General features: G+C 47.5%; 2 protein-coding genes across 36 annotated transcripts in view; one reads left to right on the forward strand and one right to left on the reverse strand.

Moving 5' to 3' along the window:
* The window catches only part of LOC110491992 (retinoic acid receptor gamma-A), a 76,337-nt gene extending 67,910 nt beyond the window's left edge, over positions 1 to 8,427 (forward strand). For 5 of the 32 annotated variants that reach the window (XM_021565908.3, XM_090202799.1, XM_090202797.1 and 2 more), the window contains 7 exons: positions 244 to 392; positions 756 to 897; positions 1,961 to 2,145; positions 4,117 to 4,293; positions 4,620 to 4,824; positions 5,156 to 5,314; positions 5,541 to 8,427. In XM_021565908.3, the coding sequence (XP_021421583.1) occupies positions 244 to 392; positions 756 to 897; positions 1,961 to 2,145; positions 4,117 to 4,293; positions 4,620 to 4,824; positions 5,156 to 5,314; positions 5,541 to 5,914 (1,391 nt within the window). In that variant the 3' untranslated portion in view covers positions 5,915 to 8,427. Of the gene's footprint in view, positions 1 to 243; positions 393 to 755; positions 907 to 1,960; positions 2,146 to 4,116; positions 4,294 to 4,619; positions 4,825 to 5,155; positions 5,315 to 5,540 lie in introns of all 32 variants that reach the window. The other 27 variants (XM_021565912.3, XM_090202806.1, XM_090202805.1 and 24 more) reach the window with 7 other exon arrangements.
* Positions 8,428 to 11,317: 2,890 nt separating this feature from the next.
* calcoco1a (calcium binding and coiled-coil domain 1a) lies at positions 11,318 to 24,417 on the reverse strand. Of its 4 annotated transcripts, XR_016487272.1 has the most exons (16): positions 24,027 to 24,417; positions 22,247 to 22,404; positions 21,982 to 22,084; positions 19,042 to 19,244; positions 18,616 to 18,828; positions 18,173 to 18,321; positions 17,642 to 17,711; positions 17,299 to 17,454; positions 16,709 to 16,963; positions 16,208 to 16,333; positions 15,668 to 15,763; positions 15,343 to 15,430; positions 14,808 to 15,094; positions 14,403 to 14,494; positions 12,935 to 13,843; positions 11,318 to 12,898 (listed from the first exon to the last, which is right to left on the reverse strand). XR_016487272.1 is itself a non-coding variant. In XM_036946909.2 (15 exons), the coding sequence occupies exons 2-15, from the start codon at positions 22,376 to 22,378 to the stop codon at positions 13,816 to 13,818; spliced, it is 1,998 nt and encodes a 665-aa protein (XP_036802804.1). In that variant the 5' UTR covers positions 22,379 to 22,404; positions 24,027 to 24,417; the 3' UTR covers positions 11,318 to 13,815. The 4 variants fall into 4 exon arrangements, 3 of the variants coding, with proteins under 3 accessions (XP_036802804.1, XP_036802805.1, XP_090058922.1); XM_036946909.2 differs by having other exon boundaries at positions 11,318 to 13,843; XM_036946910.2 differs by having other exon boundaries at positions 11,318 to 13,843; positions 23,922 to 24,034.
* Between the last annotated feature and the right edge of the window lie 1,836 nt (positions 24,418 to 26,253).

Genomic DNA, 26,253 nt, shown 5'->3' on the forward strand with positions numbered 1-26,253 from the left:
GGTGAATGATGGTAGGGTGCACTGGGGACATGGGACTAAAAGTCATATCTTCCATTCCATTCTGACTGTTGTCTATCTTCTCACTACCAATAGTCAGCCAAAATCTCCCCGTCTTTATTTGGTGTAGTTTAACCTAAGTGTGACAACTGGCGTGCAACTGGCTCGCTAACAGCAGTATTCGACTGCAAGCTAGAAAATGTAACAAAAATCAGACGACTCATCCACCTCTCTTATATTCTGCAGCGGTGGAGACCCAGAGCACCAGCTCAGAGGAGATGGTCCCCAGCTCTCCCTCTCCACCTCCCCCGCCACGCATCTACAAGCCCTGCTTCGTGTGCCAGGACAAGTCCTCCGGCTATCACTACGGGGTCAGCTCCTGTGAGGGCTGCAAGGTGAGGAGGCCCCGGCTTTTGTTTCATGATCACCGGCATCATCACACGCACTGACAACACTCAAACGTAACACTGGCAGGCAGCATGCCAGTGGTCTCGTTTCTAATGTCCAAAAGTATGACGTCGCGGACGCTGTAAGGATAGAGCGGGTGAAAGTATTGAACACAGGGCGGCGCGGCGGCGCCATGAGAATGTACGAGATCAAAGCCTGGATGAGGAAGCTAAAATGTTTCAGTTGGGAATCCCGGGATCTGAGAAATGAACAGACATGAAAGGTTGAAAGATAACGTGGCCGTTACAATGTCACTCCCTCCACCGGGCCGCGTTTCATCTGCTCCTTCCCCTCTCTTCTCTCGTCTCCAGGGCTTCTTCCGGCGCAGTATCCAGAAGAACATGGTGTACACCTGTCACCGGGACAAGAACTGCCAGATCAACAAGGTCACCAGGAACCGCTGCCAGTACTGCCGACTGCAGAAGTGCTTCGAGGTCGGCATGTCCAAGGAAGGTGAGAGACGTAAGCGAGGCTGGGGGGATGGGGACTACTGACCTAGGACATCCAGGCCCTGTGATACGGAAGCAGGAATGCAAGCACACACGCTCATGCACAAACACACACATGGAAGTGCACACACACACACACACACACACACACTCAAGAGTATATAAACAAAGCACTCAATATGCTTTTAGATAGTCGCTGGTATAGTTTGATCTAAAATGATTCACCCAGGAGGAAGTAGGAAGTGAAACGAAGAAGCAGCAGGGTACTGATTTGGAAAGACTGGGCACAGTACCACCCTTGTGACTAATCACGTTACTAAATGACTCTTCCTGCGAATCAGCGTCCCAAATGACACCCTATTCCCTATATAGTGCACTGCTTTTGTCTGGTGCAAAGTAGTGCCCTTCTAGGTTACAGGGTGCCCTTAGGGACACAGACTAGGTGTTTCACCAGTCATCTCACTCTCAACACACCCTTGCCCTGCCAAAACCCCTCACCTTTCATTCGCACTTTCATTTCAGTATAGTCGCTCTGTAAAAAATAGCCTTTTTGACTTGGCTCCAACTGATCATTCTGTTATGACAAATACAAAAAAAAAAAATGAGAGTGATAGCAAATTCTTGGTCACAAAAGAGTTCAATTTACTCAATGTGACTGTGTATGTCTGTGAGAGTGTGTGTGCGAGGTGAGGTGAGTGGTAGGAAGGTTTGCCCATGGGACACTTATGTGGGTGTATTGTTTGTGTGGGATGTGTGTTAGGACGTGGATCACATTGTCCCCCTGCTATTTCTGGATATCCTGAGAGGAAGGAAAGAATGGGAGGAGGGAGAGGGAGGGAGGAAAAGGGAGGGAGATAACAGTGAATGGAGAGATAGTGTCATCACTTTGTTTAAGTGGTGTTATGAGCTGGATTGTATAATATGGCTCACTAACTGGTACGCAACATCACCGAATTGCGGCGAGTCAGTGGGAAGCCAACGGACATCCTCACTCACGTGTTGCTGTGTTCCTCCTTCTGCTCTTCCTCTCCTCCTCTTAATCCTCCTCCTCCTCTTCTCCTCCCTAGCAGTGCGCAACGACAGGAACAAGAAGAAGAAGGACGTGAAGGAGGAGTTGGTGCCTCCGGAGAGTTATGAGCTGAGTGGAGAACTGGAGGAGCTGGTCAACAAAGTCAGCAAGGCCCACCAAGACACCTTCCCCTCACTGCTGCAGCTGGGCAAATACCACACCGTAAGAGTCTCACACATTTGGGTATTTGTCCTTTTTCCCCCGTTAGAACATACTGATTCACATCCCATGTAAAGACACTAATCCACTATGAACATGCACACTTTCCCCAACTCAAAAGGCCCGTTTAGGGTAAATCAAATTTCTCCCAATCAAATCAAATGTCATTGGTCACATATACATGTTTAGCAGAGGTTATTGCGGGTGTAGCGAAATGCTTGTGTTCCTAGCTCCAACAGTGCAGTAGTATCTAACAATACACAACAATACACACACATTTTAAAAGTAAAATAATTGAATTAGGAAATATACAAATATTAGGACGAGCATTGACTAAAATACAGTAGAATAGAATACAGTATATACATTTGAGGTGGACCATTTCAGCTTGTCAGTGATGTGTACGCCGAGGAACTTTGAATCTTTCCACCTTCTCCACTGTGATCCCATCAATTCGGACCGGGGCGTGCTCCCTCTGCTGTTTTCTGAAGTCCATGATCAGCTCCTTTGTTTTTTTGATGTTGAGTGAGGTTATTTTCCTGGCACCACTCTCCCAGGCCCTCACCTTCCCCCTGTAGGCCGTCTCGTCATTGTTGGTTATCATGCCTACTACTGTTGTGTCGTCTGCAAACTTGATGATTGAGTTGGAGGCGGGCGTGGCCTCGCAGTCATGGGTGAGCAGGGAGTACATGAGGGGGCTGAGCACGCACCCATGAGGGGCCCTTGTATTGAGGATCAGCAAAGTGAAGGTGTTGTTTCCTACCTTCACCACCTGGGGGCGGCCCGTCAATGAACAGCATTCTTACATAGGTATTCCTCTTGTCCAGTGCGATGGCAATTGCATGGTCTGTGAACCTATTGGGGCAGTAAGTAAATTGAAGTGGGTCTAGGGTGACAGGTAAGGTGCAAGAGATATGATCCTTGACTAGTCTCTCAAATCACTTCATGATGACAAGTGAATAGTCATTTAGTTCAGTTATCTTTGCTTTCATGGGTACAGGAACAATGGTGGACATCTTGAAGCATGTGGGAACAGCAGACTGGGATAGGGAGAGATTGAATATGTCCGTAAACACACCAGCCAGCTGGTCTGCGCATGCTCTGAGTTCGTGGCTAGGGATGCCGTCTTGGCCGGCAGCCTTGCAAGGGTTAACGCGCTTAAGTGTCTTAACTCACGTCGGCCACGGAGAACGAGAGCCTGCGGTCCTTGGGAGCGGGCCGTGTCGGTGGCACTGTGTTATCCTCAAAGCGGGCGAAGAAAGTGTTCAGCTTGTCCGGAAGCAAGACGCCGGTGTCCGCGACGTGGCTGGTTTTCCCCTTTGTAGTCCGTGATTGTCTGTAGACCCTGCCACGTACGTCTCGTGTCTGAGCCGTTGAACTCCGACTCCACTTTGTCGCTGTGCTGATGTTTGAGAGCTTGGTAGGTGATTGGTTGGTGTACTGTAAGACTGTGAGAGCATTCAACCTCGTTGGTTGATGTCCAGTCAGTGGTGTTATTATTCTACCTGAATAATAATTAAGCAAAAGGCCCGAGGGCTTGTGGTATATGGCCAATATACCACGGCTAATGGCTGTTCTTATGGATACAGCCCTTTAGCCGTGATATATTGGCAATATACCACAAACCCTCAAGATGCCTTATTGCTATTATAAACTGGAGCGTTAAAAATACATGTTTTGTCATACCCGTGGTAAAGGCTGCTGAGTGGCGCAGCCGTCTACGGCATTGCATCTCAGTGCTAGAGGCATCACTACAGACCCTGGTTCGATCCCGGGCTGTATCACAACCAGCCGTGATCGGGATAGTCCCATAGGGCGGCACACATTTGGCCCAGCGTACAGGGTTACTGACTTGCCTAGTTAAATAAAGGTAAAAAATAAATAAATAATAACCAATAACTCTTCTACCTGATCAATGTCTAATAAGAACCCTGTCTGTGTCCCTGCCATCCCCACGCTCACTCTCTCTCTCTTTCTGTCTCTCCCGTCCTCCAGAACTCCAGTGCAGAGCAGCGCGTGCAGCTGGACCTGGGGCTGTGGGATAAGTTCAGTGAGCTCTCCACCAAGTGCATCATCAAGATCGTGGAGTTTGCCAAGCGCCTCCCCGGCTTCACCACCCTCACCATCGCTGACCAGATCACCCTCCTCAAGTCAGCCTGCCTGGACATCCTGGTACTTACCTGGTTCTTTCTATCCCCTCATCCGCTCTGTCAACGGACCCTGCTATATTCTCTGAGACTCAGAGATGTGGCAATGTAATGATGAGGGGACACTGCCTCTCAGTGGATAGTGGCGGTATTGCAAGAGTAGCCCCACGTGCTGTATCGAGGGAAAGGTGAACAGATGACGAGAGATTAGCCTGTTGTTTTAATGGACAATCGATAAAGAACATAGCCTACTATATGGTTTAGCCTTCCTGTTGTATTTTTATTTATTTATATCCTTCCCCCTCTCTTTCTCGGTCTTTCCACCTTTCCCCCTCCCTCTTTCACCTCTAGATGTTGAGGATCTGCACGCGCTACACCCCAGAGCAGGACACCATGACTTTCTCTGACGGGCTGACCCTGAACCGGACCCAGATGCACAACGCAGGCTTCGGCCCGCTCACAGACCTGGTGTTTGCCTTCGCTGGCCAGCTGCTGCCTCTGGAGATGGATGACACAGAGACTGGCCTCCTCAGCGCCATCTCCCTCATTTCTGGAGGTACTGCACCCTCAGGGGATTAATACTATTTTACTGCTCGTCAATACAACGTTAAGAACTAATACAGACCTAAATGTCTTTGAGGTGTTAGGCCGCGATAACATCCTCTATCAGCTACAATACCAGTAGAAATGCGGGGATGGAATAGTTTGGTTGCACTCCACTTGACACTTTATTTACCTGTAGTTGTTACCAATAACATGATACGATTGTAATGACCTCAAAATCATCAATTACATCATTCCCATCCTAGTCTTATGGCTGTTTATGTGTCCAGTTTGTCACGTAATCGTGTGTATAACGCGATCCTCTCCCCCTGTCCGTCCCTCAGACCGTATGGACCTGGAGGAGCCCCAGAAGGTGGACAAGCTGCAGGAGCCCCTGCTGGAGGCCCTGAAGATCTACGCCCGTCGCAGACGCCCCAACAAACCACACATGTTCCCCCGCATGCTGATGAAGATCACTGACCTCAGAGGCATCAGTACCAAGGGTCAGTATTGTTATAATACAGAAAGAGTACACTACAATTAAACCAGACCACCAGCTAACACACACAGTCTGAATGATACACATAGATTACGGTGGAAGCAGAACATTTGAGACGTCAGGATTACTTCCATAACGCCTGGAACATCTAGCACTATAAGCGAACGCTAAGACATGACTTTCTAGACTCGTTAACATGAATGTTTTTTTCCCCTGTGGTGTCTGAACAGGGGCCGAGAGGGCCCTCACTCTGAAGATGGAGATCCCAGGCCCCATGCCTCCTCTGATCAGGGAGATGTTAGAGAACCCAGAGGCCTTCGAGGACCAGACAGAGAGCAGTGGAGAGAGCTCCCCACCGCCTGCCCCTCCACCCGCTCCACCAGCCTCCACCAAACCCCCCACCACCATGAAGACTGAGGCCGAGGACGAGGAGGACAGCTGGGGGACAGAGAACGGCAGTGAGCCCTCCCCAGAGGAGGAAGATGAGGATGATTATGATGATGGGGAGGAAGAGGACAGGGGCTCGGACAGTGAGGGGGAATCCTGGGCTCTGGAGAGTGGCAGCGAAGGGGATAGGAAGAGCCGTGCCAGGAGGGCGCAGTGAGGAGGAGAGGCGATCACACACAAATACAGTCTGTGCACTCAAATACACACACTAACTGACGTAATCATACACACGCACGCACGCACGCACACACACACACACACACAGACACACATACACCCACCTTACCCCTTCCAATGCTGGCCCTCCCTCGCTTTCCTCTGTATCCTCTCCATCTCCCTACTGCACATCAGTCTCTCCAAGCAGGACATGACAGGACAGCAGAGACTTACACCTAACTGTACAGACACTATAACTCAGGTTCTCTGACTCACAGGTTCCTGATAAGTAACATGCAGACACGCAGAGAGACCTGCAGAGATACTATTATAAAAGAGGGACGGAGAGACGACATGATGCAACCGACTGGACTCGTGAGTCCTGATATAGAGAAGAGGGAAGATGGCGTGATGGCAACAAAAACGAAAAGCGGACTCTTTGACAACAAAAATAAATCTTTTTTTTTTACTATCTTTTTGTTTGTATCTACATAGAGGAATGGCCAAAACAGAAAGCATGAACTGAACAATAGACTATTTCCAACGGATGCAAAGCAAAACACGTTTCTGAAAAAGACAAACACAGGATGAAACCAAACTGAATATGCTAATCGATTTTTCTGCTGTTATTTGCTTTTGAATACTGTTAAAAAAAAGTTTTTTTTTTTTCTTGAATTTTCTTTCTTTCTCAATGTATTAATTAGTCCATACATATCTATATATACCATTATATTTTGTTTGTTTGTAATCCTGGTTTTGTAAATGATTTCTTTAGATGAGGTTTTGTTTTTTGAGGAGTTTCCCATTACTACGGATATATCCAGAGAGAGAGACGAATCAGAATCCGAACTGGCAGACCTCGAACTGAATCTTCTTTCCAACTGCGCCGCTGGTGTTTTTTGGGCAGTTTTGCGCGCCGTAGATGTCAATGATAATCAACTCCGTAATGTTGTGTTACAGTGACTAAAGTTGTGGATTGGTGTTGTTTATCAGGGGACTAGCATTCATCTATGTGCTTCCTTTCAACGCAACAAACTATGCTGTCGAATGGATAGTGTCTCAGTGCCAAAGTTAGCAACTCAACACACACTGACATGTAAAAGTATACACACACACGCACACACACACACACACATACTAAACCTCGAACCTATAACAAATGTGCCATTTTGGCTTTGTTTGGTAGACAGAGATTGACAGTTGGCCGTAGCACTTGGCTGTGGCACTTCAATATCTTGTTTTATACAATGCATCTTTATTGCCCAATATTGACAGTACAGTCAATGGCAATCTCATCTTATTCAGCAGTCATGCAATTGACGAACACAACGGAAATGTAGAGAACTATCATCATCAAATGCCTGTGAAATCCGAAGCACTATTTGACAATTTGACAACGTGCACAAGCAAACACTCGCTGACACGTGATCAACACACACGCAGACACACGCAAGTTCAAACCAGGAACTGTTAGGGGCAACGACATGAAAACAGACTTCTCAGGGCTTCACTGTTACTAAGGACCAAACCCTAGCGGCCGCCACGCTGTAGGGTGCGCTAGGAACAGGCAATATTTATGTGTGTGTATTTTTGACTCAAGTCAGTGGGATCTGACCAGTAAACTCCTAGCTCGGTGTACATAGAAGATAGATGACTGGTCTAACAAATGGCGTGGATGCCAGCCAGCCTGTTACCCTTTTCACACTATCATGCCAACCCAAACCAAACCAGTGCTGGCAGGGGTATTCTATTTTCACATGGTCCTTTCCAGCACAGTTCCAGGAACTACGGTGGGTGCAGAGCCAGGCCAGCTCTGTCCAGCTCAGTTTGGCTCGGCTCACTGGTGTGAAAAGCATCATCTGTCTCAGACCTGGCATCCGAGAAACCAACTGCCTTCTCATCCGAAGCCATGACATCATCATGTCTTTGTAATGTTGTAGGATTGTACCCCTGCTCTCTTGTCTTCTTCAGTGAAGTGGCAGGCCCATGTCCTCCCGTCTTCTTCTCTTGCCAACGTGTCTCAGTCAATATGTAACCAACGGTTCATGATGCAGCTGGCTACGTGTACATTCCAGAGTTTTGTACACAGTCTCGCTACGAAGATACAGTATATGAACAGGAGCGCAACAGACTCCTCCCAGCGGTAGAGAAAGAGGGCCTACTGTACAGTTCTCTCTGAATGTGGCCCTCCTGGTTGGTTTTTGAGTGTGTGTACAGGCTTTAACATGTCTCCTCTGTCATCGGGTGGATGTTCTCTGTACGGCGCTGTTGCGTCCCACAGGAGCGCTTGAGAAGCAGAGCCGGCGAGGTTTGATGACCTAATTTCCTCTCGGCCTGCCCTGCCAGGCCTTCATGATGCAAACGTTGCGATTATGCTGTTTTGGTGCCGGTGTTCTCTGTAAAACATGGCCAGGGTATTGTCCAATCTTCTGTTCATACCAACTCTGTCATACAACGAAAAAGCCATATGAACTGTACGGCACAATAAATGACTTTTGTGAGATTAATAACACATTTCCTTTGAGAAATGTCTCATTCTCTTAAAATGTGTTGTAACATTTTTTTCCTACTCAGTCGTGACACTCTTGGATGCACTTATGACACCGATATGAATATTCCGTAAAGAACCCTTCAAATGATTTTATTTTGATAGCCCCCGTTCCTTCACCCAGCCGCAAGCCTTGCTCCTCAGTCCATTTCATTAGAGCTGAGCACTGCAATGGCGTCATCATCACAATGACTACCAATAGTGGGCGCTCTTGCACTTTGGGTACAGAGACCAGCCAGCCAGCCAGCAGTGTCTGTACACCAGCCCTGCATATAGGAAAGGACCGAGCAGGCACTAGTATTACCAGTGTGTTACAATTCATTCATGTTGCCTCCTACTGTAGACAGATGCATACTTCCACTCCGTGTCCTGGGGACAGTGTTACAGTATACACTGAGTGTACAAAACATTAGGAACACCTGCTACTTCCATGACAGACTGACCAGGTGAATCCATGGTGAAAGCTATGATCCCTTATTGATGTCACTTGTTAAATCCACTTCAAATCAGTGAAGATGAAGGGGAGGAGAAAGCTTAAAGAAGGATTGTTAAGACATTTGAGACATGGATTGTGTATGTGTGCCATTCAGAGGGTGAATGGGCAAGACAAAAGATTTAAGTGCCTTTGAATGGGTTATGGCAGTAGATTCCAGGAGCACCGGTTTGTGTCAAGAACTGCAATGCTGCTGGGTTTTTTAACGCTCAACAGTATCCCGTGCGTATCAAGAACGGTCCACCACCCAAAGGACATCCAGCCAACTTGACACAAACTGTGGGAAGCATTGGAGTCACCACGGGCCAGCATCCCTTTGGGCCAACTCAATATTAGGAAGGTGTTCTTAATGTTTTGTACACTCAGTGTATTATAGCCTCGACGGTTGTTGTTATTAATAGACGTAGACACTAGAGTGAAGAGTGCTAAACAGAGATGGGGGTTCTATCAACTATATGATTGCCATAATTAACTATCGTTAAAAATACAGCTCAATAAAGAGGGACTGGGGATTAGAATACGGTCCATATATTATTAGCTGCTTTACACGGACTGAAGCTAAACGGCCTCATATATTCAACCCCAATAACACGTTGCTATGGGAACTCTGGGGCAATAGGTAGGAGTGTTGGGGTAGTAAGGGGATTTAAAGAGGCAGGCTGGTATTTTTGGGGGGGTTTCATCGCCACAATTTCCAATTATACTAGCCATGATTAGTCAATTGATGGTTGGAGCAGATATCCTCTCCAGGTTATTATTGGCGCAAAGCAACGACAAGGTTACAAGGAAGTATACAAGTGAAAAGTAAGACGATCGGGCGAATAAGAAGCTACAAGGATCGTAGGAAGGGAGAACGCCAGTTCACCCCAGGACGGAGGTTGGCAGTTTCGTTCTATTACTCGGAGAGCATACTGATCACTCAGAAGTCCTGGTAGAGAATCAATAATGAATCATCCTTCGTGAACCATACAGGAACTGGTCTGAATAGAGTAAACCAAGAACTGGGTTTGCTTGCGCTTGTTCTGAACATGGGCAATTTTGCATTGATTTCTAGACGTGCTTGCTCGGCGAGTTAAGATCACGTGGCTAGTGGCTACCAGCTTTCTCAGAGAGTAGGCTGGTCCCGTTCTGTAGCCAACTCTTCTATCGTCGTCATGCCTTACATACAGTGTATGGGAGCTGGCCTGGGAGGACAGAACACTGGTAGCGCTGTCTGCAACACCGGCCTGGGAGGACAGAACACTGGTAGCACTGTTTACATCACCAGACAAGACTAGCTAGAAGGAATGAGAGTCAGATCAGAGTGTGTGATAAAACATTCAGGGGCTATGCGCACGTCCTGGAGCCATAGTAAACGGGTGGTAAGGGACATGTCATATGCTAGGAGGGGATGGGGTGATTATGGGAAAGACTGTAGCCTATCACGGCTGGCCCGGAGGAAGGAGACGGGGACATGATCGGCATCCTTTCGTTCCATTACATACGCAGCGGATGCAGAGTGGGTAGGGAGCAATCAAAAGGGGGAAAAAGTAAGGAGGGAAGGTTAGGAGAAGGTGAGAAGCATTTGAAGATGTAGGGATAATAAATTTAACAGACAGACAGACAGACCGGGAGAAAGATAGAGAGGAGGAGGGACGGGGAAGAGGAGGGGAGGGGGCCAGGGCCCTTTGCTGCAAGGAGGGGACTGATTTGGTTAGAGGACAACGCTACGAGTTGGCAAGGAGCTATATAGCTACACATACCAGAGTGAGGAGGGTCTGCTAGAAGGAACGGGGGGATACAAAGGGGGGAAATAAATAAACAAGAAAGGGGAGAGCAGAGGAAAAGAAAAAAGGGGCTGACAGGCTAGGGTGGCAGAGGTCATATAAGAGATGTGGGGGTACGTCCCAAATTGCACTCCATTCCCTACAGAGGCCTGGTCAAAAGTAGTGCACTACATAGGGAATAGGGTACCATTTGGCCTCAATCTCATCGGAGATGTGTTCTAGCCTCTGGCTCTTCATATCTTTTACATTTCTAATTAAAAGCGATAAAGAGTGAGGGAGGCATTAATCCACCAGTGATTTCCCAGTTAAGGTTTTAGAGCAGGCCATAAACCAGCCAGCCTGGCATCATTGATTTTATAATTAGCTACCGTCACCCTAGACTTGAAACGGGGGGAGTGGAGTGATGGGGGGGGGGGTGGAAGGAGAGAGAACTGCAGGTAAAGAGGAGCAGGAGGGTAAGAACCGAAATGCAGACGGAGAGATGAGACACATGTAACGAGCAAATTAGCATCAGAAATGTCACGCCCCGGAGGAAGCAGCAAAATTTTTTGTAAAAAACATTTATCTTCCATCAAAAGACAAACACATCACACACAATTGATACACATACATGTTTATTTTATTACAGAAACCCACCCACACGAACAGACAGTATATAGTATTTACCAATAACTACTTTTTTTTTTTTTTTTTCCATAAGGTGACCTCAACAAACAAACATACACACCAGAAAACCACTGGAGCCTTATTGCAATGGGAGTAGGCAGCTGTCCTGAATAGAAGTTACACTACACACCCACGTAGCTCACAGTAGACATAGAACTTCCCACGGAAATCTAGATCTGACGACGACAAACACCCGTCGATCTCAGTGCTACGGAACGTTTGGGGCACATGCCAGGACGTCAAAATCACTCACACCCAGGGTGGCAAACAGATGTGTAGTACTAAACTACACCACAGGTATAGCTCAACAGGTGCCGAGACAAGGGTACTCCAAAACGTGTTGAAGCACAGCCTTCAACTGAGCAAGGATGTCCGTCAACTCTGACAAAGTTGTTATTATGACGGACTGGGTTGTATGTCACAGACGTCACACTTTTCACTATGGCTTTTTACAACCCATGTGTGAGCAAACTGTTGTCCCTGTATAGTGGCACCAACACCTTGACCCTTTGGACGAACTCTTCAACCCTTACCGGGACAGTCGTGATAGCTAATACAGTTCAATTGACCCTCAGTCAGAAAAATCCGGGGGAAAAGAGAAAGAAACGAGTCTTTAAAAAACGAAGAGAAAATACAACACACGGTGGTAATGATTACGGATGAGAGACGACATGACACAGACAGGATGAATGACGAGCGTCGCCGTGTCAAACCAAGAGCCAAAACATCTCCTATAGCGAAATAACAGAGTGCAGCCAATTACATATCGGCCAAGCAAAGTTGTCCCTAGCGCATTATTCTTCCTTCGCTTTTAAACCCTGGCTTTAGTATTGTCTTCTTATTACACGTATCGACTCTGTAGCTTAAACTAAAACTGCATATCATTTCATTACGATATAACACAAGCGGAGTATTGGTAGAAAATCATGAAAAATGTATTTCTTGACCCAGTAGTAATCTAGTCTTGGCCAGACTTCCATGAGCTATAGGAACAACAACCCATAACAAGTATTGCAACGTCGGTGTCCATAAATTAGATGATGTTATGATGAAATTCCTTCGTTTACCAATTTGTTCTTTTGGGTACAAATTTAGAATGGCTTCGTCCCTCTGAAGCAGGTCGTTTCTGTATACCGCGCACAGTGAATCTAGCGCATTACTAGTGATCTTCTGGGGCGTTCTAAACACACATTATTCTTGTTGTAAAACAACACCCCGCTTTACAATTGACATCTGGTATCAAGTACGAAAGTATTGCAGTGGCTCTACAGCTACCAGCATGCAGGAGCAATAGCTGTATGTTGCGGAGGATAGAATATTGGAAGTCAAATATATTGTGCAACAAAACAAACATGAGAGAACATCAAAATGTCATTCCTCTCGCCCTAATTAGTAGCAACCACCTTTCTAGAGTGTCTCTTCCAGTCTACCTTCAACCTGATCGCCCTCCCCAACCTGATCGCCCCTCCCCAACCTGATCGCCCCTCCCCAACCTGATCGCCCCTCCCCAACCTGCTCGCCCTCCCTAACCTGATCGCCCTCCCCAACCTGATCGCCCCTCCCCAACCTGATCGTCCAACCTGATCGCCCTCCCCAACCTGATTGCCCTCAAACTGCCACCCTTTTCCAGAAGCGTTTTCAACCGTTCTCCCCCATTTTGGACGCCTCTCTACCTTTTGAGTCTCCTTTCAACTAGTACTACAGCACCCCGAATAAAGCAGGAATTTAAATGTCTAATAACGAATAACAGAAAATGCTTATAATATAACATCTCAGTTTTTGAATATAAGGAGGAAAAACAGTACACATATCTGTACTTTACAATGACTCTTGAAACAAAAGTCTAAGTACGTCTTAGTGACTATCATTACAGTAGTCTGAAGTGTTCAAATCAACTTTTAGATTTTCAAAAAGGAGACGGATACATTCACTCCAAATATCTTAATTACAGTGGCTGTCATGACGCCTCATAATAACGGCGTCATAAAAATGACATAACGCCGGTCGTAAAGCTCCCAACATCACTCCTCCTGCAACCGGAATAACCCTGTTATGAAACATGAACTATTAAACATCTAACTAAGACTTAAATGTTAAGCGCTTCACGCTTTAGAATCGTCCACGAGAGGCCGTAACTCTGATTTGAGCTGTCACGACCTGTTATGACAGGCATTATGTCATCCTTAGGACCATGTTATGTGCAGGTGCAGCACAACAGCCTAGAAGTCACACATCAACGAAGAAGTTTGTAGAAAAATGTAGAAGCAAATTGCATATTAACATCATTTGTCAGAGAGGTGAGTTGTAGTGTGTTTGTGTGTGTGTGTGTGTGTGTGTTGGTGTGTGTGTGCTTGTGCGCTGAATACTGAATTAAAAGAAAAGAACACACTGACAGTGATGCTGTTGACTTGGTCCTGTATCTCCGCTCTCTACCACTGAGAGGTATTAGCCAGGTCACTGGAAGAGAGGGAACAACGAAGAAAGGAAAGGGTGTGAACCATCAATCAAAATCAATAATCAATCGTGACCTTTGTCGTCCCAATTACATTCGCGGTGGGGTCACGGAACAGCAGAACTGTAGAAAAGGAACACATACGAGAAGAAAATAAAAAAAAGAGGTGAGAGAAGGAGGGAGGGAGAAATAGAGAGTGAAAGAGTGGGAGAGAGAGTGCTTTAATGATGCTGAAAATTGGCCCGTGACTCCAGTACTAGCCTGTAGCTAAATCATTGCTATAGCCAGCTGTCAACTTACCTGTCCCCTTGTCCTCCCATCTCTCCCCTCCTTCTCCCTCACTGCCCTCTTCCCTCCCTCGCGCTGCCTCCGTCGTACACGCTCCCTTTCTCCTCCCCTCCACACTCAACTTCTTTTATGACCTGATATTCAAAACGTCCATCTCTGAGAGCCATACTCAGCCTGTCATCATAAAAAAGCCCTCTGTGTGTGGGTGTGTGAAGCTGCAGTGCATGTACTGCGTGAGTGTGTGTGTGTGTGTGTGTGTGTGTGCTTGCAAGCTACCTGAGGACTGTGTCTGTGGTCTCAGGCAGCAGCAGGGCTGCCTCCTCTCCAGAGCTGTGTCCTCCACACTGGTCGGTGTTATTCTCCTCCTCCTGCACACAGAGAGAGAGAGAGAGGGGGGGGGGGGGGCAGAAAGAGAGAAAGTTAAAGTGAGTGGTGAGGCATACACATGTAATAACCTAGCAATAAGGCCATAATAGGGAAATAAGCCACTGCACAGGCAGCTCTCTAAGTGCCTTTCTGAGATATACAGTTTATCGGTGACAGTTAAATGAGCCACAGACAGAAGCACTGGAGATAGCTGCATGTTATCAGCCTAAGGAAACAGCCTGGCTAATTGTACAATAATTAGTTGTGTGTGTGTGCGCGTGTGCATGTGTAAGAGCATCTGATACCGTCTCTTACCGACTCAGAGCTGTGTGTTAGGGTGTCTCCGCCCGATTGCCTGGGCAACAACAGGGGAGCGGGCTGGCTGATGACGACGCCCCCTCGGGACAGGGACCGGGACATGTCTCTGGGGGAGGAAGGGGGGGTGGAGGGGAGCAGGGAGTCAGGCTGGGCCTGGGGGTCACACAGGCTGTAGTGGGCAAGGGGGCGGGAGGAGGGGGGGGGCTGCCTGCAGGGTTGGCGGGAGGGCTGCAGGGCCTCAGGGTTCTCATCCTCAGAGTCAGACAGAGGACTGTCATGGAGGCCTGTCAGACACACACAGAGTAGAAAACAACAGTGGTAAGTGATCGTCAGAGCAGGGCCAGGAGTTCTCCCTGACTGGGAAAAGCTCCTGGCTCTCGTCTCCACTCATCTCATGAAGTCATCTCAGATCCAAGTCAGTGTAGAAGTAGAATATCTTGTTGGGACAGCCCACAGATCAAATGAGTATCGTTGTACATGTCCCTCAGTGCTAGGGTGTTTTCCACGGTGTTAGGTGGGTTCCTCCACTCACTGGTGGAGGCGAACAACGCAGCGCTCCACTTGGCATCTGCCAAAGCCTCCCTCCTCTGTTCCACCTGACCCATGTACTCCATCAGGTCCTGTACGGAGCAGAGCAGGGCCGTCAAGAGACTCGTTTACACATAGACAAGTGTTATGCCCAGACAACTCAGGCTCATCACCAAACGGACCTCCGGGCCTCTACACCTCTTGACATGTATAGAAATCTTAAGTCTCCGAAGTGGGCAGTGCTTAGCAGTTGCTATGGAAATGTGTCTGTATGTGGAGAAGGGGGAATGGTGGTTGAAGAGATGGAGGTACAAAGGTGTGGGTCTTGCCTGTTGCTCCAGCAGCAGCTGCTCCTTCTCCTTCTGGGCCACCCTCAGACTGGCCTTCAGCTCCTGGAGCTCCCTGCATGTCTCACCCAGCTGCACCTGCAGGGGGCAGTCATCAAAACAAGGAGTCACATACTTATGTACACACACAGCCTAGCCAGCAGCACAGCGCAAGCAATTAAAGGGACGAGCGAACATGACCCAGCATGTTGGCAAAAACACGTCTCTTTAGACAGACGCTTTTATCCAAAGCGACTTAAGAGTCGTGCGTTCATACATCTTTACGTTAAGGGTGGCCTCGGCAATTGAACCCCAAAACCATGGGACCGCAAGTGCCATGCTATACCAACTGAGCCGTACAGGACCAACAAGGCCGAGTGGTTTTCAATACCGTATAGCACGACACATGGAATGTCAGCATCCTGAGCTGAGCCACGAGCGTGTGTGGAGAGTTGATATATATATTTTTTTTGTGTGTGTCTATTAATAGCTTGAAATGTCGTTTTGCATGTAGCCTATGGTCTGTGGTATGGTAGTCTTTACCCGGTTACAGTCCTTCTCTCTTCCCAGCTCCACTTCCACCTTCTCTCTCTCCATCCTCTCCTCCTGGAGCTTCTTCTCTATCCGTTGCGTCTCTCCATTCAGCTTCTCCAGACGCTCTCTGGCCTTCTGCCATGGGGGGGGAGACACGCACACCGCTTAACCCAAGTCATGCTGCTGGGACATTCTGAAACTTCAATTCAAAGTTCAACCGGAGATACTGAGAAATTGTGTATCGAGAAGACGTGAGGCTTTCCTAGTCGGTCGCAGCTGTCGCATATATAGCGGAACAGAAAGAGGAGACCTTGCACACGCATCCTTTCCAGCACAGTAATGCAATCTCTAGTTCTAATCGGAGTTGAGTATATTAGTGCGTTACAGTTGTCAGTGAGAGTTCTGTAGAGGTTGGCGTCTACAGTCACTATCATTGTGAAACGCTTTGACTACTTGAGTAATCCAATTTATGTGATTAAAGTCCATCCATACGATGATCCTTGTCATTACCTCAGTGCTGCACTGCAGGCTCTGTCTCTCCTGGGCCCAGTGTGCTCTGGCCTCCCTCAGGGCCAGGCTGGCGTCGGCTAGCTGCAGGGTGAGCTGTGCCGCTTGGAGCCTGGCCTGGTGCAGCTCTGTCTGGCCCTGGTCCCTCTGGGCCACCAGGGCACACAGCTCTCCCTTCAGGCCCTCGGCACAACGCTCGCTGGCCCCCAGACGCTCCCGCAGGCCCCGCATCTCAGCCAGGGCGGCCTCGCTCTCCGCCTGATAGGAAAGACAAGAGGAGATGATAGTTCAGCAACAATAACATGGTTTTCGTCAGACGACCGGTGAGGCCACGGGACATTGGGAACTTTCCTGTCACATTGTCTTTGACCAACCCTGCCACTCCCTCTCTAACCGCCCATCCCTATTTCTCCAGCCAGCAAAGTTTGCTATGGTTGCTAAAATAACCTCAATAGCCTGGTTAGACGATGATGGGTGAGAACGAGGGGCCGCAGTGGGTACTGCCATTTTCCTGTTGCATTGTGTTCTGTTCAATCCCCTACATCCCTTTTATTAACTACCCTCGGGCCCTCTGTGGGTGGTGCCAGCCTCACCTCTTTCCGCTGCGCCGTACTCAGCCTGTATGTGAGGGTGGTGATGGTGTCCCGTAGCTGTAGGGCGTGTGTGTCTCTCTGGGCCAGGGAGCTCCTCAGACCCTGGAACTCAGCAGACAGACTGCGCAGCTCCCCCTCGGACTGCTCCAGCTTGAGCTGAGGAAGACACGTGGATGTAGGAAGAGGAAGAAGAGGGGTTTGGGATCAGACATGATGGGTGGTTTGTGTTCGGGCCCAAAATGGCTGCTGTGCTTCACCCAGGTAGCATGCTACATGTTGGTAGTAAAAAACACCACATGTTGGTAGTGAAAAAGCACTAAATAAATCCAAGCCATTATAGTACCTGCAGAACTTTCCTCTCTTTCTCCTCCTCCCTCCTTTGAACTGCTTGCTTCTTGGCCCTCTCCTTCATCCTACACACAGAGACGGGGTTAGCATTAACCAGAGAACAGCGCAAGAAAAACAGGCAGGCCGATGGACAAAGAGAGATTAAGGGAGATAAAAGGATGGAAAGAGAGAGATCAAAGAGAGATTGAGGGAGATAAAGGATAGAGAGAGAGAGAGATCAAAGAGAGGGATTGAGGGAGATAAGAGGATAGAAAGAGAGAGATCAAGGAGAGATTGAGGGAGATAAAGGATAGAAAGAGAGAGATCAAAGAGAGGGATTGAGGGAGATAAGAGGATAGAAAGAGAGAGATCAAAGAGAGAGATTGAGGAAGATAAAGGATAGAAAGAGAGATCAAAGAGAGAGATTGAGGGAGATAAAGGATAGAAAGAGAGAGATCAAAGAGAGAGGTTGAGGGAGATAAGAGGATAGAAAGAGAGAGATCAAAGAGAGCGGTTGAGCTCCAGGGAGATAGAGAGCGTCTCTGACCTCTCTAGTTCAGTCTCTCGTTCCAAGGCCTTCAGTGCCAGGGCTTTAATGTCATCCTCCAGCTCTCTGATTCGCTGTTCGCTGGCTGCTTTCATAGTTAGTATGGAGCTCTTCTCTTGAGCCAAGGCCTCTCCTGATGCCTCCACCTCCTGTGACAGGGAGGGAGAGAGAGAGAGAGAATCTACATTCTATACAGAGTACATACAGTATCCTGAGACTCCTTTGTAGATGGTGAAGCACATTTGACCTGTAAATGAACTGCTCCTGTTTTGACATGTGACATAACAGTAGAATGTACATCTGGGGTTGTGATCTTGTCGGTCTACGTCAAATCGCATTTTTTTTACAAAGATAAGTGCTCATGACCAGACACCGGGGCTACTTGGACATGATCAAATCCCCAGTGGCACGGACATGAATCCTGTCTTGTAATGTTACAGTACCTCCTGCCTCCTCTCCATCTCTTCCACCCTATCTCTGCTTTCTCGCAGCTCTTCCTTCAGGTCCGCGATGTTCCTCTCCAGCTCCTCGCAGCCTCTGTCCCACGCCTCTCTTGCCCTCCTGTACTTCTCCCTCTCTCTCTCCTTCATCCTCTCGGCTGCCTCGCGTGCATGGAGCAGCTCGGCTCGCTCCCGAAGACACTCTTGCAGGCGACTCTGGAAGGAGAGAGAGAAAACATTAACTGAGTGCCTAAAAGATGATCCATTTCCATCCTCTGTCTGACTATTGGTTCTCACCTCTGCCTTATTCATTTCATTAACATTCGTTCACCCTCTCTATAACTGAAAGAGGATATGGACATCCCTCTACAGTACTCTTTCTGTCTCTCTCTCTCTCTCTCTCTCGCACCTGCACTCCCTCATGCCCACCTGCAGCAGCTCGGCCCTGGGTACGACCAGAAGCATATCGGTCCCCCCCTCCTCTCCGTGGGCTCCTTCCTCCAAGGTGACCAGGTCCTCCAAAGGTTTAGGGGCGCTGAAGGTAAACTGGGAGCTGGCAGAGCACACCTCTCCCTTCCCATCCACGTACACAAACTGGTACTGCTGGGAACTGGACTTGGGCAGATAGGAGGCTGCAAGAGGGAGGAAGGGAGTGGGAGAGTGAAATGGTCAATGGATTATTGATCTAGATGTATACATGCTTATACTGCTAAAAATGTATTTATGGCCATGATTTCAGTTATGATGACATGTACACAGTGGTGTAAAGTACTTAAGTAAAAATACTTTCAAGTACTATTTAAGTCATTTTTGGGGTATCTGTACTTTACTATCTATATTTTTTACAACTTTTACTTCAATACATTACTAAGAAAATAATGTACATTTTCCCTGACACCCAAAAGTACTCATTGCATTTTTTCAAATTCACACACTTTTCAAGAGAACATCCCTGTTCATCCCTACTGCCTCTGATCTGGCGGACTCACTAAACACAACTGTTTGTAAACTATGTCTGAGTGTTGGAGTGTGCCCCATCAGTAAATTTAAAAAACAAGACAATTGTGCCATCTGGTTTGCTTAATATAAGGATGTCAGGCCCTGACCTTAGAGATCCTGTTTATGTCTCTATTTTGGTTTGGTCAGGGTGTGAGTTGGGGTGGGTATTCTATACTCTATTATTTGTATATCTATGTTTTGGCCGTGTAGGGTTCTCAATCAGGGACAGCTGTCTATCGTTGTCTCTGATTGAGAACCATTCTTAGGTAGCCCTTTTCACCCCCACTTGTCTTTGTGGGAAGTTGACTTTGTTTAGGGCACATAGCCTTCAGCGGCACGATTTGGTTCTGTAGTGTTTTATTGTTTTGTTCTGCATTTTCCAAATAAAGAGAAAATGTACGCTCATCACGCCGCACCTTGGTCCTCTTCAACAGCCGTGACAAAGGAATTTGAATTTAGTGATACTTTTACTTCTGATACTTTACTATATATATTGTTTACCAAATACTTTTACTCAAGTAGTATCTTACTGGGTGACTTTCCCTTTTACTTGAGTTATTTTCTATTAAGGTATCTTTACTTTTACTCAAGTATGACGGTTGGGTTCTTTTTCCACCACTGCGTGCACTGTAGATAACCAACCTCTGTGACAAGTGGGCATAATCCTGAATGTGCTTTGACTACATCAGACGCCTGTCTCCTCAGTCCTCACCACAGACGATAAATGACCGTGTCAATGATAGCTGTTCATCTCCCTGACACAACTCAATGACACAGCCGCTCTGCTCAGCCACCGAAAGCCAGGCAATCTGTAGTCACCTCAGCTAGCACTGTCACTGAGAGGACGGAGGACACTTTATACACAGTATAAAGTTTGCAAGCTCCTGTGCTGTAATGTTAAAAGGACGCCTTTCACTCGGTGCTCTCTATTCACTCCTGACTGCCTTAGTGTAATGTATGGTTGGTTATTCAGTCTGGTCTGGTCTTTGTACCATTGTCTCTCTCTCATCCTCATTACTCAACCTTCTACTTCTTAAAGGAATTCAATCAGAGTCGAACAAAGACTGGTTTAAATTCAAGGGAGAGAGCAGGGCGAGAGGGAGAGAGCAGGGCGAGAGGGAGAGAGCAGGGAGAGAGGGAGAGAGCAGGGCGAGAGGGAGAGAGCAGGGAGAGAGCAGGGAGAGAGGGAGAGAGCAGGGAGAGAGCAGGGCGAGAGCAGGGAGAGAGCAGGGCGAGAGGGAGAGAGCAGGGAGAGAGCAGGGAGAGAGGGAGAGAGCAGGGAGAGAGCAGGGCGAGAGGGAGAGAGCAGGGCGAGAGGGAGAGAGCAGGGAGAGAGCAGGGCGAGAGGGAGAGAGCAGGGCGAGAGGGAGAGAGCAGGGCGAGAGGGAGAGAGCAGGGCGAGAGGGAGAGAGCAGGGCGAGAGGGAGAGAGCAGGGCGAGAGCAGGGCGAGAGGGAGAGAGCAGGGCGAGAGGGAGAGAGCAGGGAGAGAGCAGGGCGAGAGGGAGAGAGCAGGGCGAGAGGGAGAGAGCAGGGCGAGAGGGAGAGAGCAGGGCGAGAGGGAGAGAGCAGGGCGAGAGGGAGAGAGCAGGGAGGGAGAGAGCAGGGCGAGAGGGAGAGAGCAGGGCGAGAGGGAGAGAGCAGGGCGAGAGGGAGAGAGCAGGGAGAGAGCAGGGCGAGAGGGAGAGAGCAGGGAGAGAGCAGGGCGAGCAGGGAGAGAGCAGGGAGAGAGAGGGAGAGAGCAGGGCGAGAGAAACAATCTGATCACCTCCTTTCTGTAACACTATGTGACTTATTGAGTCCTGTCTCTGCTTTAAATATCAGTCACCAGCCTATAGTACCCTTCCACAGGGTCAGTCACCAGCCTATAGTACCCTTCCACAGGGTCATTCAATTTACTGTGAGACCAATCCAAAGTTGGAGCGTTTCCTTACAGACCTTGGCAGAGTATGAATGTTGTGAAATAAAGACAGATACCAGACAGACTGTTGAATGGTCTCACACTTTTCGTGAGTGTGGATATCTATCTTTATTTGATGACCCTGCAAGTTAGGTTAATGAACTTGGGGCCGCAGGTAGTCTAGTGGTTAGAGCGTTGTGCCAGTAACCAAAAAGGTTGCTGGATTTGAATCCCTGAGCTGACAAGGTCAAAAATGTCATTCTGCCCCTGAACAAGTCAGTTAACACACTGTTCCCTGGTGGGCCGTCATTGTAAATATGGATTTGTTCTTAACTGGCTTGCCTAGTTAAGTAAAGGTTCAATGAAAAAGAAGAAGAGTGAATGTGTGTGCACTACTTTCTGAACAGTGTGAATGTTGACCAGGCACACTTTGTATGAAATAGAGGGAGGGTTCAAAGGGAGGGACTAGTACCCTGGAAGTTAACACAGCAGTTGACATCTGTGCCCTCCTGGTAGCCTTCCGGGGCCAGGGCCCAAACAAAGGTGTGGTAGTCCTTCACTGACAACCATCCCACCTGAGGGAGTCAGACAAGGGGAGAGAGACAGGGAGACATAAAAAAAACACACACACAAATATTAATATATACAGTAACATTTAAAAATTAAACTGCTGTGCATTTCACTTGATTTCCACTCCTCGGGGTGGGTTTTACTAATTTATCGGGTTAACCTTATACCTTGAAGAGTCCGACCCAGTCATGGCTGGCCCAGGTATGTTGCGAGCTGATGCTGTAGTGGCATTCCACGCGGCTCTGAGGGAAGTAGCTACTACCCACGTTCCTAAACTCCACCCTCCAAGCCTTCTCCATGGCAACACAATAACACTGGTGAGTACCTGTGGGGATACAGGTGTGACGGAGAAAAAAGATGTATGTCACAACATTTCATTTGACAACGGCTATAATAAACACAGGTAGACACCAAACCTGAGACCTGTGTTTCAAACACGTTCAACTACATTTGATTGTGTTGTTTGGTACAACAGAACCAATAGAGTAGTCACAAAATGGTACACTTGGAAGTTGAATCAATCACACCTCAAATAACTTCCAACTATTTTCAAGTATTTGACGAATGTACCCCGGGACCTGTTCAGATGAGCATATGGAGAAGTAGGTGAGAGGTGACTGCTGTGAAGCAAACTGCTGAGTGAAAGAGTGAAAGAGTCGACTCCGGGAGTGTTTGTTCAGTGAAAGATGATCCCCTCTCAGTGACCATATGGAGGGCACAGAAAAGCATGGGGGAAGGGCACCCCCCCCCCGCCCCCCCCCCCGCCCCCCCCAGTAAAATCTAGATGACAGTTAAGCCCATAACGACCATAATACATAACCACACACTACATGAAAACAACACCGCGACTATTTATTACAGCCATTGCCCAACACCTTGTTGTTATTGTACACCACTCTGTTTCTACTTTACCTTTATTTAACGAGGCAAGTCAGTTAAAGAACAAATTCTAATTTCAATGACGGCCTAGGAATAGCGGGTTAGCTGCCTAGCTCAGGATTTCGATCTAGCAACCTTTCGGTTACTCGTCCACACGCGCTAACCACTAGACTACCCTGCCGCTCACTCTAGTCACGTGTCGACATACGTGTAGACCTACAGTTCACTTCTTGTTTAAACATCAACAGCCACGTGGGACTAGTATCCAGGCATAGACACAGTAGCCAACAAAATATACATTTGATATATTTCACTATTGTACTGGCAGGGATAAATGATGACAGGTGTCAGTCTAAATCCCTGTAATACAATGCAACCTCTAACTAAATTAAGAGCATTGTATTAAAACAACTGCACGGCGCATTAGGCCTATATCTAACATTTCTGGCTAACATATGCTCCATATTACTGAGATTACAAAAGTGTAAATAGTGAGAACTCTTGAGAAAGTGTATGAGGTAATAAATAACACGTTCATAAACCATGTATAGCGCATTAATAAGCACAACACACACAACGTGCAGCCGTCAGTCCACTGCACGAGCATTAATTAATGTTTGTGTTCTGTTTATTTTGCTAGAAATGAGCAAAAGCCCACAAACAATACAATCTGTGGTAATAAACGACTTATTCTATTATATAACTAAAATATCTCGAAATGTAAAAAAAAAAAAAAAAAAAGTTCAAATTACACCGCACGAGATTCGTGTCAAGACAAGGCCCACTAGCCTAGCAGCTGCAGTCTCCAGTGTGCGCAATAATAGACTCCAGTGGAAAAAGAAACACGTTGTGTGCGCGACTCCCTTGATGCGCAAAAGCCAATAATCAGCACCATCGAGACCGTTAACCGATCTCACCGTAGTGTAATGTATTAAAGAAATGGTGTGCACCGTCAACAAATACCTGTACCAAATAGGACAATTTGCTCGTTTTCCTTTGTGTTCGTTTCTGCATAGGGAGAACTCTACGCAGATACAGATCGTCAGAGTTTATTTGACTGAAACTCACCTTATTCTGGTCTGTTTGCTCTGCAGATTGTCCAATTGATCCGTCCCTATTTAGATTAAAGGCAGACAAAGTCCATCCGTGTCAGAAAACGATTAAACGTTTTTTTAAAGATGCACAATGACGTCTCTTCGCTCTCAGCTGTTCCACTAACCTACAACAATAACAAAAACACACGCATCACAGTGGTGGTGTGTTTTGCTGTATTATGGGAACTGCTGTTCTTTATAGCTGGATGAAGCACAGATCTGAAGCTAGAAATTATAGAAGGAAAACTACAACCCCCGAACACAGAGGAGACGCTCAAAGGTCGGGTTACGGGAAATCGCGTTCTGTAATTTGATGATTCTCCGCGTCCATGGCTGGTTCATATTATTTTCTCGCCGATTGCATTACGCACGCACTCTCATTGGTCATGTCATGGCCTTAATATAAACGGTCCTATTATAAAGCGCGACGTCATCGATGCGCAGCGGAAAACAACTCATCGGGTTTAATATGAATTGCTTTTGATGCGAGCAACCCTAATGCATTGCATTTGCGACAACAACGAAATGTCAAATTGCTGCAATACTGTCTATCATAGCTGCCTGCTCCCAATATGGTCTTGTTTAGCCCTTTTAAAATGAGTAGCCTTTGATTTACTTGCCCATCTCCAGGAAAAACAGAACTCTTAATTCACTCGTGAGTGACACTTGAGCATTGCTTGCATGCCAACATTGGCAGATGAACAGACATGACAAACGTAGGAGAGGTAGTGTTACATGACAACACTCCATTTGGGATGGAGTGCTAGCATACTATAACCCCCCCCCCCCCTCGCAAGGCATGTGGAAAGGACTACAGACTATCACAGACTACAGAGGTAAATCCAGCTGCCCACCGAAGCCTCCCCCAAGACAAGCTTAACACATTGTATGCTCGCGTCAAGGCAGCCAATACCGAGCCGTCCAGGAGGACTCACGCTGCTCCGGACGACCAGGTGCTTTCCCTCTCCAAGGCTGACGTGAGAAAAACTCTTAAAAAGCGTGAATACTCACAAAGCTGCCGGCCCAGACGGTATCCTTGGACACGTCCTCAGAGTGTGTGCTGACCAGCTGGATGGTGTCTTCCCGGACATCTTCATCCTGTCCCGGGCTGTAGTCCCCACCTGCTTCAAGGAGACCACCCTCATCCCAGTGCCCAAGAAAAACAAGGTGACATGCCCAAATGACTATCGCCCCGTCGCACTCACTCCGGTCATCATGAAGTGCTTCGAGAGGCTGACATCCCACTCCACTGGACCCTCTCCAATATGCCTACCGCTCCATCAGATCCCCCCCCCCCCCCCCCATAGGTGTGTCCTCAGCCTTCTGCTGTACTCCGTCTACGGACGACACCCTGGTTGTAGTCCTGATAGCCATCAACAACGAGTCAGCCTATAGGGAGGAGATGAGTGAACTGGTATTGTGGTGCCAGGACAACAACCTCTCCCTCAACGTCATCAAAGAGAGAGTCAGTAGAGAGAGTCAGCCGTTTTCATTTCCTCTGAGGACTTGACATGAGCTAACAACACCACCACTCTTGTCAAGAGGGCGCCGCAGCGTCTCTACTTCCTAAGGCGGCTGAAGAAATGTGGAATGCCAATCAGGTGCTCTTCAAATACTACCGCTGCACCATCGAGAGCATCCTGAAAGGTTGCCTCATGGCCTGGTGCAAGAATTGCTCCGTCCACAGCCACAAGGCCCTCCAGTGGGGGGTGAAGACGGCAAAGTACAACACTGGGACCCTGGTCCCACACATCCAGGAGATCTGCCAACCTTAGCACACATGCACTCACTCACCCACACAGACATACACACACCCACACAGACATACAATGCATTCGGAAAGTATTCAGACCCCTTCTCTTTTTCCACATTTTGTTAGATTACAGCCTTATTCTAAAATGTATTAAATAATTGTTTTTTTCCTCATCAATCTAAACACAATACCCCATAATGACGCAGTGAAAACAGGTGTTTAGACATTTCTGCAAATTTATTACAAATATATATATAGAAATACCTTATTTACATAAGTATTCAGACCCTTTGCTATGAGACTCGACATTGAGCTCAGGTGTATCCTGTTTCCAGTGATCATGAGATGTTTCTACAACTTGATTGGAGTCCAGCTGTGGTAAATTCAATTGATTGGACATGATTTGGAAAGGCACACACCTGTCTATATAAGATCCCACATGAGGTTG

The sequence above is a fragment of the Oncorhynchus mykiss genome, chromosome 16 (genome assembly GCF_057628025.1).
Source record: "Oncorhynchus mykiss isolate SJ-2025 chromosome 16, ASM5762802v1, whole genome shotgun sequence".
In the NCBI taxonomy this organism is placed as follows: Eukaryota; Metazoa; Chordata; class Actinopteri; order Salmoniformes; family Salmonidae; genus Oncorhynchus; species Oncorhynchus mykiss.

Coding starts and splice junctions, on each gene's coding strand:
- calcoco1a (XM_036946909.2), bottom strand. CDS start 22,378: ATGGAGAAGGCTTGGAGGGTGGAGTTTAGGAACGTGGGTAGTAGCTAC. Junction 22,085..22,246: donor ACTGGGTCGGACTCTTCAAG/GTATAAGGTTAA, acceptor TGACTCCCTCAG/GTGGGATGGTTGTCAGTGAA. Junction 18,829..19,041: donor CCAGGGCCGAGCTGCTGCAG/GTGGGCATGAGG, acceptor CTCTCCTTCCAG/AGTCGCCTGCAAGAGTGTCT.